Below are 12,414 nucleotides of genomic sequence, written 5' to 3'. Positions count from 1 at the left end.
CTGCATATTATAGTACTGGGTATTAGTATTATTTTAACACAAATAATGTGTGAAATTTGTGAGAAAATGAAAGAAAGCTCTGTTATGCATAGCATTTATGCGTATTAATTGTTTATATGTCCTTACGTATTATCGATTTGTGATTTACAATGAATGTGAACCTGGAATCGAAGCCCATGAGCAGTTGAGAACCACCTGTGATTGAAATAGGCTCCAAACTCACTAATATATTTCCTCCAGTTGTAATTAATACAACCATCACCCTCACCAGGAAAAGCGGAAGGAAACTGACAGACTGAGTAAATGCTGTTCTTTTAAAACATTATGAGACAGTCATGAAATGGTAATAAAAATTATGAAATAGTCATGGAGTTTTTTTTTTTTTTTTTTTTAATTTTCATGGCTGCATTCTCAGACGCCTGGTAACCTAAAGGCTAACCAGAGTCGGAATGAATTTTGAAATAGTTACATGTCACTTAGACTGATGGCAGAAATAGGTACATTCTTATGGTACAAATTCTTTGTCAGTACAGACGGGAAGGTAAATATCACTGAGATACTCTTAGTATTTTCATAAATAAGCTCCTCCATGACTGAGATCAGAAACAGTGAGGCATCAGAGGTGCCATGACCCCTGACCCCTTAGTGATCCATCCTTCAGACCACTAAGTTTCTCCTTTCACTTTTGTAAATTGACTCTCACCTTTTGAGTAATATTATACACGGCTGATTGGTTACACTTAAATCTTTCCATGGTTTATTATATATGTGGTAAACCGTACTACTGTATATGCCTGACTGGGTAAACTTAAATCTTTCCATAATATACTATATATGGAGTAAATTGTACAATATGCAGTTGACTGGTTAGACTTAAATCTTCCATAATTTAATTTACATTTTCATCCGGCAAAAACATTTAATTGATACAATGATGCAGCTTTCTTATTAATCCGGCGAAAAATGTATCATCATACACTTGTAACCGTCCGCAAGGCTGTTGCTCTGCTCAGCCCGCTTAGAGTTTAAAGTTGTCTTGTGAGATTCTAAATAAATCTTTGATCCAACGGCTTATCCGTCTGCAAGATATCAAATTATGTGATACTGCGTTTGACAGAATTACTATGCAATAAGGCTTCTCGCCGAGCCGAGTGTCGCACATATCGCAGCTTTCTTAGCAGCAAGCTTCACACTGCCCCAGGTAGATCAGCAAACACAGCTTTGCACCGCAAATTATTATTCTTCACACAATACAGACCTGCTCCCTCCACCCCTGTGTGATACAAACGTGTCTTTGCCACTGCATCTCTTCATTTGTATAATTATACATTGCGTGGCCAAGTCCATATAAGGACTAGAATACCGTGGAGATTGGCTCAGAGTACAACCTTTCTATATTTGCACACACACACACACACACACGCGTGTGTGTGCACTCAGGCACACACTCTCACACAAATATGCCTGTTAGCTGCTGTCTCTTTTACATCAGCACCACACCATGGGAAACTTTTTGTGCATTGGGATTGAGCGGCCCAAGAAGAGGTAATACATCATTTCATATCAAATTGTAAAATGCACTATTTTCTTTCATAAATATAAACTTCCAGGGAATTAATTACAGCACTAAGATGCAGCCTCCAGCAGAATCCAGTTCAATATCATAAATGGGGTTCATTGCGGCTCCCTGTTTTAACAGGCACACGATCACCAGGACCGAGGGCTACTATTCAGTGTGTTTCTTAACCGCCCGGATTACTCTGCATGACGTTCGTCCTCTTCTGTATCTCTAATAACTGTTCAGCAACATTAATCTTAGGTCTGATGAACCGTTAAACTGTTTAAATTTAGGGGTTTCGATCCCAATAGGGAGAAAAGGCTGGCGAGTGAAATGATGGCCTCCAGTCAACAGAGAGCAGTGCTTGTGTTCCGTGGGTAACGGCAGCGCCAGGTGCGGTATTGCACCGGTACCTTACCTGGCTCCTTAGGTGCAGGCATGGCTGCTTCTCAGAGTCTTCCTCCTCTCTGTGCCCCTCCTGCTGCGTCTCTGTGCTCTGTGTCCGTGTGTGTAGGCTCCCTTCTCTCCATTACTCCTTTTATTACTCTCACTTTGAACCCCACCCTACCGCCCCCCAGGGCATTTCAAGTCTCCCAGCCCCCTGGGGAAAAAAACCGAGGAAGGGAGGGAGGGAGAGTTATGCGCAGCACACCCGAGAAAAGAAGGAGACCGATATGGTGCTGCAGCAGCGAAGGAAGTCATGGAAGTGTAAAGTATACACTATAAAGACGAGGCGTAGACAACGGCGAATTCCTCCGATAGAGTTATTGCACTGGTGCCTTTAAATACCAAAGCACTAATTTGCACGTTTTACTGGGTATCTGACTGCTTCGACGCCTTGAATCACCAGATTAGCGCAGGTGTAAATTTATTAATTACACCCCAGCTGCAATCACTGCTTATCCAGAGCCCTCAAGGACATTCTGAAAGTTTCACGTTAATTAGCCCAGACCTTATATGTTTACGAGGCTGTTAAGAAAAAGAAGGCCGTGTAAATACACGACGTTACAAGACACGAGTTGGGTGCAGCGTGTATCAATTCCCCACGTTGGCTGGAACAGCCGGTCATGTGGAAGACTGATCTAATCATCTTGGACTTCTCGGTCCTTGCGCTCACTAGGAAAAGCACTGGCGTCACGCATCTCATGACCTCATGACCCCCCTCCCCTACCCAACCACCCCATCAGGGCAGTTTGATACAGCTACATTTTTTAAATTTCTCTCTAGGGCCTTTTTTCCCCCTAAGAAAAATCAACAATGGAATCAGTCATTTTTAATAATTTCTGCTAATATGTGACACTTAAAATTCACTCTTTTGTGTGTGTTTATTCACGCTCATATGCATACAGTGTACCAAGTACATAGCTATCTCGAGTGGGCTTTGACTGCGGCAACGGTATCTTGGTTGGCGAGCCCACAGCATTCGCAGATTTACACCCACAGAGAACAGCGGGGGATCTTTCTCCGTGGAGAGCAGTTGGAAGATGCACACGACGCTCGCTGAGGAGACGCTGACAGGTTGGGATGAAGCTATCCCACCGTGTCACATTTTCGAAACCGCACGTTCTCGCTTATGAGATACATCTCAGTTAAACTTGCTGCCCACGGGCAATTGTCTTGGCTGCCACTTGCATTTTTTTTAATGAAATGTAAAACGTTGAATAATAAATCAATAACCAGCTACTTTGGAAAAAGAAGCATAGCTCTTTGGAATCTTAGGGTTCTTCTGGCTGTTTTATTGCCAAAACGATGTCGTCATATCATATATATATTATATATTACATGTTATTGCTTTAAAAATCAAAGCAAATTTGACTGCTTTTTCAAGTTATTTTCATCTGCAAATATTTCTAATATGGCCAGTACAAAGAGAGCCTTCCAAAATTTATTGGAATTGGAAGATTTGCACAAGGCGGACTGTAGACACCAGTCCTTTCGGCCTGTAGGGATCATCAGCTTACAGATAACTGGCTTCTTACGCAAGATTATAGAAAATTTACCGTGGTTTCTACGTTACTTCAGATGAGGTCGTGTAGGGAATCTTGTGGAGAATTTATGCCTTCTTATCTGCTAATATTGATAATATTTGAACAGTTACAGATAACTTGGCAGTATGACCATCTCATCATAAAACTTTTATTTTTTAAAATTAATTAATTTATTCATTTATTTATAGTTATATTCCGGACTGTCTATTTCAGTCTTTGTAACTTGAGATGCAAAATCTGAAGGGGGAAGAGGGAAAGAAAGGATTGAACAGGCAAACTGTCTCCTCCAACAGCACAAACTCCCAGAGAAGCAAAATGCTTCAGTCATAATTACAGTGCAATTTATCCAGTTGGATGGTTTATATTTATACAAAGGCGATCAAAACGAACAAGAAATGAGCATTTTTATCTGGTTGTATGACATAATTGCAGGAGGTACGGTGTTCAACCCTGAAATTTCACTGTTATTTTCGGAGCAACTCCTTAAAAAGTTGTGCAGCTGTCGAAATGACGCTCCATGGAGCTCAGGTCAGATCACAGTATCCCTCAGCCAGTCGAGTGGCGATACTATCAACCAGGCTTGCAATCCACTGTAAATATTGGCCACCTAACGGGTGATGCTGGAAAAGTGTGACCACACTGCTTAGCAAAAAGGTTTGCGTTGAAATGCCAATGAATACCTTGTGCCCAGTGATTACCTGGAGTGCATATGGAAAGAGTCATTATTATTATTATTTCTTTATATATATATATATATATTTATATATAGGGGGTGCAGTGGCGCAGTGGGTTGGACCGCAGTCCTCCTCTCCGGTGGGTCTGGGGTTCGAGTCCCGCTTGGGGTGCCTTGTGATGGACTGGCGTCCCGTCCTGGGTGTGTCCCCTCCCCCTCCAGCCTTACGCCCTGTGTTGCCGGGTAGGCTCCGGTTCCCCGTGACCCCGTATGGGACAAGCGGTTCTGAAAATGTGTGTGTGTGTGTGTATTTATATATATATATATATTTTTTTTTTTTTTAACTCTGAGGTGAATGGATGTGGCAATACAGATTTTTTTTAGAAGTTACCATTTCTTACTCTTCCTACTCATAGGTTACCTTGCGTAGGTTACGCTGCAAAAAGTGACCTTTCGAAGTGACCTTGCCTAAATAAGTTTTTCAATGTGTAATTTCTACTGTTTATTTTTATGCTCAGTCCTGCTTAATCATCTATTGTGGTCAGATAATAATAATAATAATAATAATAATAATAATAATAATAATAATAATTTAATCTTTAGAACCAAGGTTAAAACAAAATGTTCGGATTCATAGTTTAAAGCTTGTCACACCAACCATTCTAAAATCTGACGCAAAAGGTTTCTGTGTTTCTTTTACACTGACCATCTGACCTTTTTATTGATTACAATGTATGTTTCAGAATGCTTCCAATTAACAGGAGGATAAATGTTACACTTATAATTTATCTGCATTCTGTGCATTTCTCAAAAGGTTTGGGGTGATTATTTCAACCAACCAAAATATGTTTTTCTTTTTGAGTATGTATTTGAAAACTACTGTATTCCTGCTGACCCCAGCAATGCTAATGGTTTTATCTCGGTCAATTGTGCTCAATTTCCTGATGTTGGAAAAGGATCCATTTATGTCTTTGGAATAATCTGAAGAAAATCAGGAAATGTGATCACCAGGAAAGAGAAGATTTTGTTCACTTACATTACATTCTGAATTCCTGTTATTGAAGGTATTCACACTGTAAAATATAATTTGGGGAAAGAAGCAATACCCAAAAATGCTGAATAAAAACTAAGATTTATTAAAATGAGCACCAACTGTGTCCAGTGTTGTTTTGTATGATGTGCCAACATTTGGAAGACTGTCGCAAGTTTCCTGTTGTACTCTCTTTGAATCCTATGATGATAAAATGATAAGCGCTATATGGAAAAATCATTACATTCATTTGCTAGAACTTCTGCTGCGTACCTTACAGTTTCTAATGTCGAAAAGAAAAGTAATAGGAAAACTACAGAAACTGTGACATTTCACAAATAATCCAAAGCTTTTCTTTTGTTAATCAATTCTGATACGAATCCGTTAGTTCACAGAGGGGAAAAACTGACATATCCACCCATTAATAATTATTCTAATTTTCATTGAAAGAGTGGTTAAATACATGACCTTTTATTATTTTATGCCGTAAAATTTTCAAATACAGCATGTTTTGGCTGGGGGGCGCTGTGGTGCGGTGGGCTTGGCCGAGTCCTGCTCTCTGGTGGGTCTGGGGTTCGAGTCCTGCTTGGGGTCCCCTGTGATGGACTGGCGTCTCATCCTGGGTGTGTCCACCCCCTCCAGACCTATGCCCTGTGTTGCCAGGTTAAGCTCGGGCTCACCGCAACCCCACTTGGGACAAGCGACTTCAGCCAGTGTGTGTGTGTATATAGGAAAAAAAGTGGCTGTTGAAGAGATCATACTGACTGTAGACTGGTGGCCCTTGTTGGGACTTTTGGAAGAGCCCTCCTCTTTAGCTCCCTCTTCTCAGCTATGCATGTGCAGAGCCTGAGCACCAAGAAATGGCCTTATGGCCCCCTCTCATGGTCTGCGAGAGCCAGCACAACCACATCATCAATGGGACACTCATTGGACTCAAGAGTACAGTGTCAACGTTGAGGTTTCCTGCCATCTCAGGTGAAAACTGTAGTGGGCGGTTTCATACAAATTTCCAGTGAGTATCTCTGCATCTTGCATAGACTATATTACTACAGGAACCAGTACGGCAACTATCTCTATGTCAATATTATGCTTATTTAGCTGGCGCCTTTCTCCAAAGCAGCTCACAACATTAAGCTACTTACAAGTATTTTTTACACATTTACATAGCTGGGTAATTTTACCAGAGCAATTCAGGATAAGTACTTTGCTCAAGGGTATTACAGCTCAAGGTAAGATTTGAACATGAAACTTGTGGGGTCAAAGACAGCAACACTAACCACTCTCCTACACTACCAGCTTTCCCTCTGTGAATGGGTGAATTCCTGAATTCAATTTGGGTTATGGCCTTAAAAACCATCTGCACTCCAGGACCTACAGGACCTGATTGCTCTCTGCACGCTAGCAGGAGCACTGAGTTCTTCCACCTCTGGCGAGTTGGTGGTCCGTCTCCCAAGAGGTCCGAAATCAAAAGCCCGAAAGTTCTCAGTTCTGGTCCTGGTGTAATGATCTCTCACTCAGAACTGTTGAGTCCCTTTCTATATCCAACAAGGGTCTCAAAAAATCTCTTTCAGACCAGCTTGTCTCCTGATCTCCTATCTGCTCCATAAACTTGCACTACATGGCACAGTTATGTTTGTATATCTTATTAATTACACAACTCAACAAAATTTTTCAAAGTTCTTAGTTTTGTCGAATTTTGCTTTTATTATAATTCCGTAAAGTTTATCGATTACCCAAATACCACAAGTTCTTCTGGAGTGTCAGTTTTACTCTGGTACTTTGCAGCCATTGGAAGATTCTAGAAGGAATTTAAACATTCTAGAAAGTATGAGAACATTCTAGAAAGCATCAAATCCAAAAGGGACTGGAAAATTCAGTGCTTGGAACTCAGAGGTATTTTAGTATAGTATACGTAGTAAGGAGTAGTGGCGTCATCTAAATACTTGTACACTGTACTGGAGAAAAGTGGCGATTCAATGAGAATTAAGCATGTAAAAATCAGTTAAAGCTAAAGAAGACACAAGAAACGACAGCTATGTCATGATATTTGTGTGACTATTTTGAAATTAATTTTGTTAGTTTCTTTTTAGGGATGAATTTGCATTGGTATGAAAAAATCATGTTTTTTCTTTGTTTTTTTTTTTTTGATTTTGCTTATTTGCTACATTTAATGAACAAGAAACACACTATCTAGCTTTAGATTAAAGATTACAGGTTGAGTTGGACGTGACCTTAGCACTTGAGTTTTGAAGAGGACAATGTGCCTTCAGTGAGAAAATGACAATCCACATCAACTGCAAGCAATTGCAAGGTCTCTCGTCGAAATGCAGCTTATAGTCACAGGTGAAGGTGATGCGAACCCTGAGGAGGGAGCCTGTTTTTATCCTTAATCAATGTAAAGTCATTCATTTTATTTCATGCTTCCAGCATTTTCCAGAAACAGGTCTGCGACAAATATGTTTACACGTTGTACACAACATCAGCCCATTATATCTCTACTTGAGGATAAATATGGCCTTTGGAGATTTTTTTTTTAACTTAGTGTAAGACAGGAATCATAAACTTCTATTAAGAGGTAATAAAAGCATTTAATATAAATTAATTATTATTAAAATTATTACTAAATCATTTATTAATGTCTTATAAATTATTAATTATACATTACACATTTTTTTAATGAAATACTCCTGTTGGGTCATGAATGAAAGTTCATAAAGTAATATAGTTACTTGCATTATACTCATACTATACTACAAATGTGTAATATTTAATGTCTTTTCCTACAAAAAATGTGACAATGTCTCATTACTAACTTCTTTCTTCCTTATATCGGTGTTATTTATATATGCTTGTTTCTGTCCTTTTACCAGCCAGCTGATGGCCTTCTAGACATGATTGCAATTTGTGACTGAATGACCTGGCCTCTGTCTCCTTTGCTCCACTTCTCTTTCTGTTTAAGTGTCTGCCTTCCTTTAACATTTTGATTTAACAAAAGAAGAGCCATCATCCTGTCCGCCCAATAAATGGCCCGTGAAATTAGAGGGACAGAGGCGTTTCACACTATGGCTGGCCCTTTCTCTCTGTTTTTGTCCCGTCGGCCCGTCTTTCAGTGTTTGTTTGAATACAGCCCAGACGTATGAATTTAACACACTGGTTAAACAGCCTCTCAATATGTTACCGTTTTCCATTAAATCCCCTTGTGCAACCTTACATTTCATGTTCGTGCCTTTTTGTTGGTGTTTTTTGGTGTCTCTGCATGGTTCTTACATTTATTCATTTAGCAGATGCTTTTCTCCAAAAAAATGTACATCTCGCAGAAAATACACTGTGCTCATCACATTAGCAAAAAGAGTCATAGATGCAGACGTGTGATTCTTAAGTGCAGTTAGATTGTTTCTTTCCACGAATGAACCAATGCTCATCACATGAGTAGCTGCATAAAACTTTATCCAGATATCCCAGATTCCTGATTATCTTTGTAGTAATATGTATATATTTTGAGATATATATATATATATATATATAAACATTTACGTTACATTACAGGAGTAGCTGCGTAAAGTTTTATCACGCATGATGTTAAAGTAATAGTGCATGAACATTTACACCTTACATGAACTTAAGAGATGATGGGCAAAGTGAGTCTGGAAGAGGTGAGTTTTAAGACCTTTTTTTAAATGCGGACAGAGATTCAGCAGTTCTGAGTGAGAGGGGGAGGTCGCTCCATCACAACACAGTCAGAACCGAGAACTTCTTACAATGAAATGTTTCTTAAAGCTCATGGTGTGAAACCTGGAACATTCCAGTGTTTGTTCGCTCATGCTTATATAGTACAGTGATGCTTGAAAGTGTGACTCCCTTGTTTCCCTTAGTTTTATCACAAAATGGTAATTTAATGAGAAGCAGTATTTCTCATGTAGCACAATAGGTGTGTAATGACCAATTCCATATGTTGTTTAGAGGAAACTATGTGTGTAGTAAAAAAACACGAGTACACGAGTGTAAAGGTGTAAAAATAAATGACTCCAAAGTTAAACTGGTTAAAAGAAGTAGATAAGCAGAGTAAGGGATGTAAATCATAGTCATTTATTCATTTTAAGATGTAGATTTAATCACACACGCACATTTTCTGAACCGCTTGTCCCATACGGGGTCAGAGGGAACCGGAGCCTACCCGGCAACATAGGGCGTAAGGCCAGAGGGGAGGGGACACACCCAGGACGGGACGCCAGTCTGTTGCAAGGCACCCCAAGCAGGACTCGAACCCCAGATCCACTGAAGAGCAGGACCCGGTCCAACCCACTGCGCCACCGCTCCCCCCTTAGATTTAAGTTTATTTAAATATTTTATCCAAGAGTATCGACCATCGCTTTTGAGTTCACAAGCTTGTAAGCAGCACTATATATCTTTATACTGATATTTACCTTAATGTTTTCTGAATTTTTAGGACTGACTTTAATAGTTAAGTTTTACAACAGATCCGCCTTTAAATGCACAAGACTGGTGTTTTGACTGCTTTCATGGTTTCATTTGACCTCAGAATTTGACCCAGATAATCGCAGTCAAGACTGAAAAACTGATTCAGGTTCTCTAGTTTGCCCAATTAGTTTTTTCTGCCTTTCACTTGGGTATTTCAATAAGTATGTAAAGTCGGTAAAGGTTATGCCAATATCTAATTGTTGAATAAATAACTAACAAAGAATAAAAATCCCAGTACAAAAGAAGAAGTGGGTACAAGTGGTTACTAGTGGGTAGAGTTTTCAAAAACAATACTGAAGTGCTCATCCAAAAATCTCCTTCGGGAAAGTATCAAGTCAAACCAGGGTATATTTATTTTTATTTAAATTGGATTGTTTTTTAATTTCTGAACCACTAGCAATATTAAGAGTTCTATACAATTTCTGACTCATGAAAAATATATAAGTTGAGGGAATTCAGTCTGCTGTGACAATTAAATTAAAGAGATAATTAAATACAGTACTGTGCAGAAGTCTTAGGCAGTTAGATGTTTCACAAAAAAAATATTTGTTTTAGATGGTTATTTAATGTGAGGGGGATGTGGTGACGCAACGGATTTGGCCTGTGCCTGCTCTCTGGTGGGTCTGGGGTTTGAGTCCTGCCTGGGGTGTCTTGCGATGGAGTGGTGTCCCATCCTGGGTGCGTCCCCTCCCCCTCCAGCTTTACACCCTGTGTTGCCAGGTTAGGCTCCGGCTCGCCACAACCCCACTCGGGACAAGCGGTTTCTGTGGGTGGGTGGTTATTTAATGTCTTCTGCATTAGTATCAATGGGAAGGAGCATATTTTAGATTTCCAAGCATTCCTTTTGCAAAAAGTTACAGTAAGGGTTTTGTATGTTGTTAAAGAAAGTAGAATAGTAAACAGAGAACTCTCAGATTTTATACTCTCGCAAGAGTGAGTATAGCAACAAGACACAAGGTGTTCATCCTCGGGACAAGCGCTTGTTGACGATGGATGGTTACTGAGCTTTGCAGGAAGTTTATTAAGATCTTTATTTTTGGAATCATTCTCTCTTTACAGCTTTTTCCCCAACCAAGTGGCTAAAACTTTTGCACAGTACTTTACATACTAAACAAAAGACTTCTGCTACGTATTAAGTCCAGCAATATTTAACTGACACTTTTGCTCAAGCTGTCGTGTGTAAAGTTATTCATACAGCTGCATAATCTTCACTTGTGTAATTCAGGCTAGCATCTTGATGACAAGTCCAGCAGTAAAGATTTAAGCTGATGTCCTCTGAGGGCAAGGCAATAGCTCTAACCACAATGCTACCGTCACCTCCAAGTGAACAGTTATATCTTTTGCTTCCCATTTAGATAACATGTTGATCTAAAGCTCTTTAGAACTGTTTACCCATTTACAGGACAGGTTACTTGATACTACAGGAGCTCCGGGTAAACACATTGCTCAAAGGCAATAAACCAGTGGAATTCTTATTGGCAGCCTTAGGGTTCACATTAGGATTAGGTTAAACTCATTGCCACCAATACTACTAGGTTTAATTTTATTTGTTAAAATTATAGTAAATGGCAAATAATATTGCAGAATTACACGAACAGTTTTCATAACATTACCCTGTAAAGATGAATAAATAATTCACCAAATAAAGAAAATGCTATACAGGTACCCCTCTACTTATGCAAATAGCATGTTCTTCAACCCCTTACATAAGTGAAAAGTGACGTATGTCAGATTCCCCTTGTTCCCCCACAATTCAACATAATAACATTAATCATTTTTCCTTCTCAGTTACTGCATCTTGAGATTTCTTTGTTATTATTGTTGTTTTCATGTTAGCTATTCCTTTCACTGCTCCTTTATACGTGCAGCATCTTTACCATCCTATTTATAGTCCATAAGGCTAAACCTGGTTCCCGTGCTATAGACCATAAACTTTGTCCACCTTCATACATCGTTATTATTTTCAGTTTCATCTTCAAATCAATTGCTGTACGCTTGCGAGATGGTTCTCATTTTTCTTTCTTCTAACAAGAGGAGATGCGTTCACAGCTCAAAACACACGGGAACTGGGAAGACGTAGCTTCCTGTCTTGTCTGGCTACGCCTACTTGCGCTCAACGTATTTCACATGTTTTGCGTAAAATAAAGATTCAAGATTCAAGAGTTTATTGTCTTGTGTACAGTAAACAGTTTGTTACACCATACAATGAAATTCTTACTCTGCGAATCCTCTCAGCAGTCTATGACATAAATTGTAAGGCCATAAGGAGAGAAAAACACAAGGCGTAAATCACAAATTACAAAAAAAAAACTATTAGTGCAAAAATTACTATTAGTGCAAAAATCCAAGAAACAAAGTTATATATGTATATAAAGTGTGCAGTGCACTATGTAAATATGGAAGTCGTATATAAGCAAAGTCCTGCAGAGGTAGATTGGGCTTTCCGTAAATGATGTATATGCCAAAAATTTTTTACGGAAATCCGGATTTACGCAAGTCAAATTTACGTAAGTAGAGTGGTATCTATATCTACATATTGTCATTGCTGACCATCACACTGATCAACAGATTAACATTACACTTCTGAACTTCATATAAACTTGTCCTGCAATTAGTTGTTCACTTGCAGTTCTCCAGCACCACTTATAAGCATCCTAAATATTTTTAAACCTATAATACTTTCTTT

At 39.2% G+C, this 12,414-nt stretch overlaps 1 protein-coding gene across 2 annotated transcripts in view; it reads right to left on the bottom strand.

Annotated features, from left to right (window-relative positions):
• LOC108923930 (myosin-binding protein C, fast-type-like) overlaps window positions 1-2,083 on the bottom strand; it is a 37,508-nt gene extending 35,425 nt beyond the window's left edge. For both annotated transcript variants that reach the window (XM_018734990.2, XM_018734993.2), the window contains exon 1: window positions 1,977-2,083. In XM_018734990.2, the coding sequence (XP_018590506.1) occupies window positions 1,977-1,998 (22 nt within the window). In that variant the 5' untranslated portion in view covers window positions 1,999-2,083. The remainder of the gene's footprint in view (window positions 1-1,976) is intronic.
• Window positions 2,084-12,414: the final 10,331 nt, after the last annotated feature.

Source organism: Scleropages formosus, chromosome 20 (assembly GCF_900964775.1).
Source record: "Scleropages formosus chromosome 20, fSclFor1.1, whole genome shotgun sequence".
Taxonomy (NCBI): domain Eukaryota; kingdom Metazoa; phylum Chordata; class Actinopteri; order Osteoglossiformes; family Osteoglossidae; genus Scleropages; species Scleropages formosus.
This window is presented reverse-complemented; position numbering and strand designations above follow the sequence as displayed.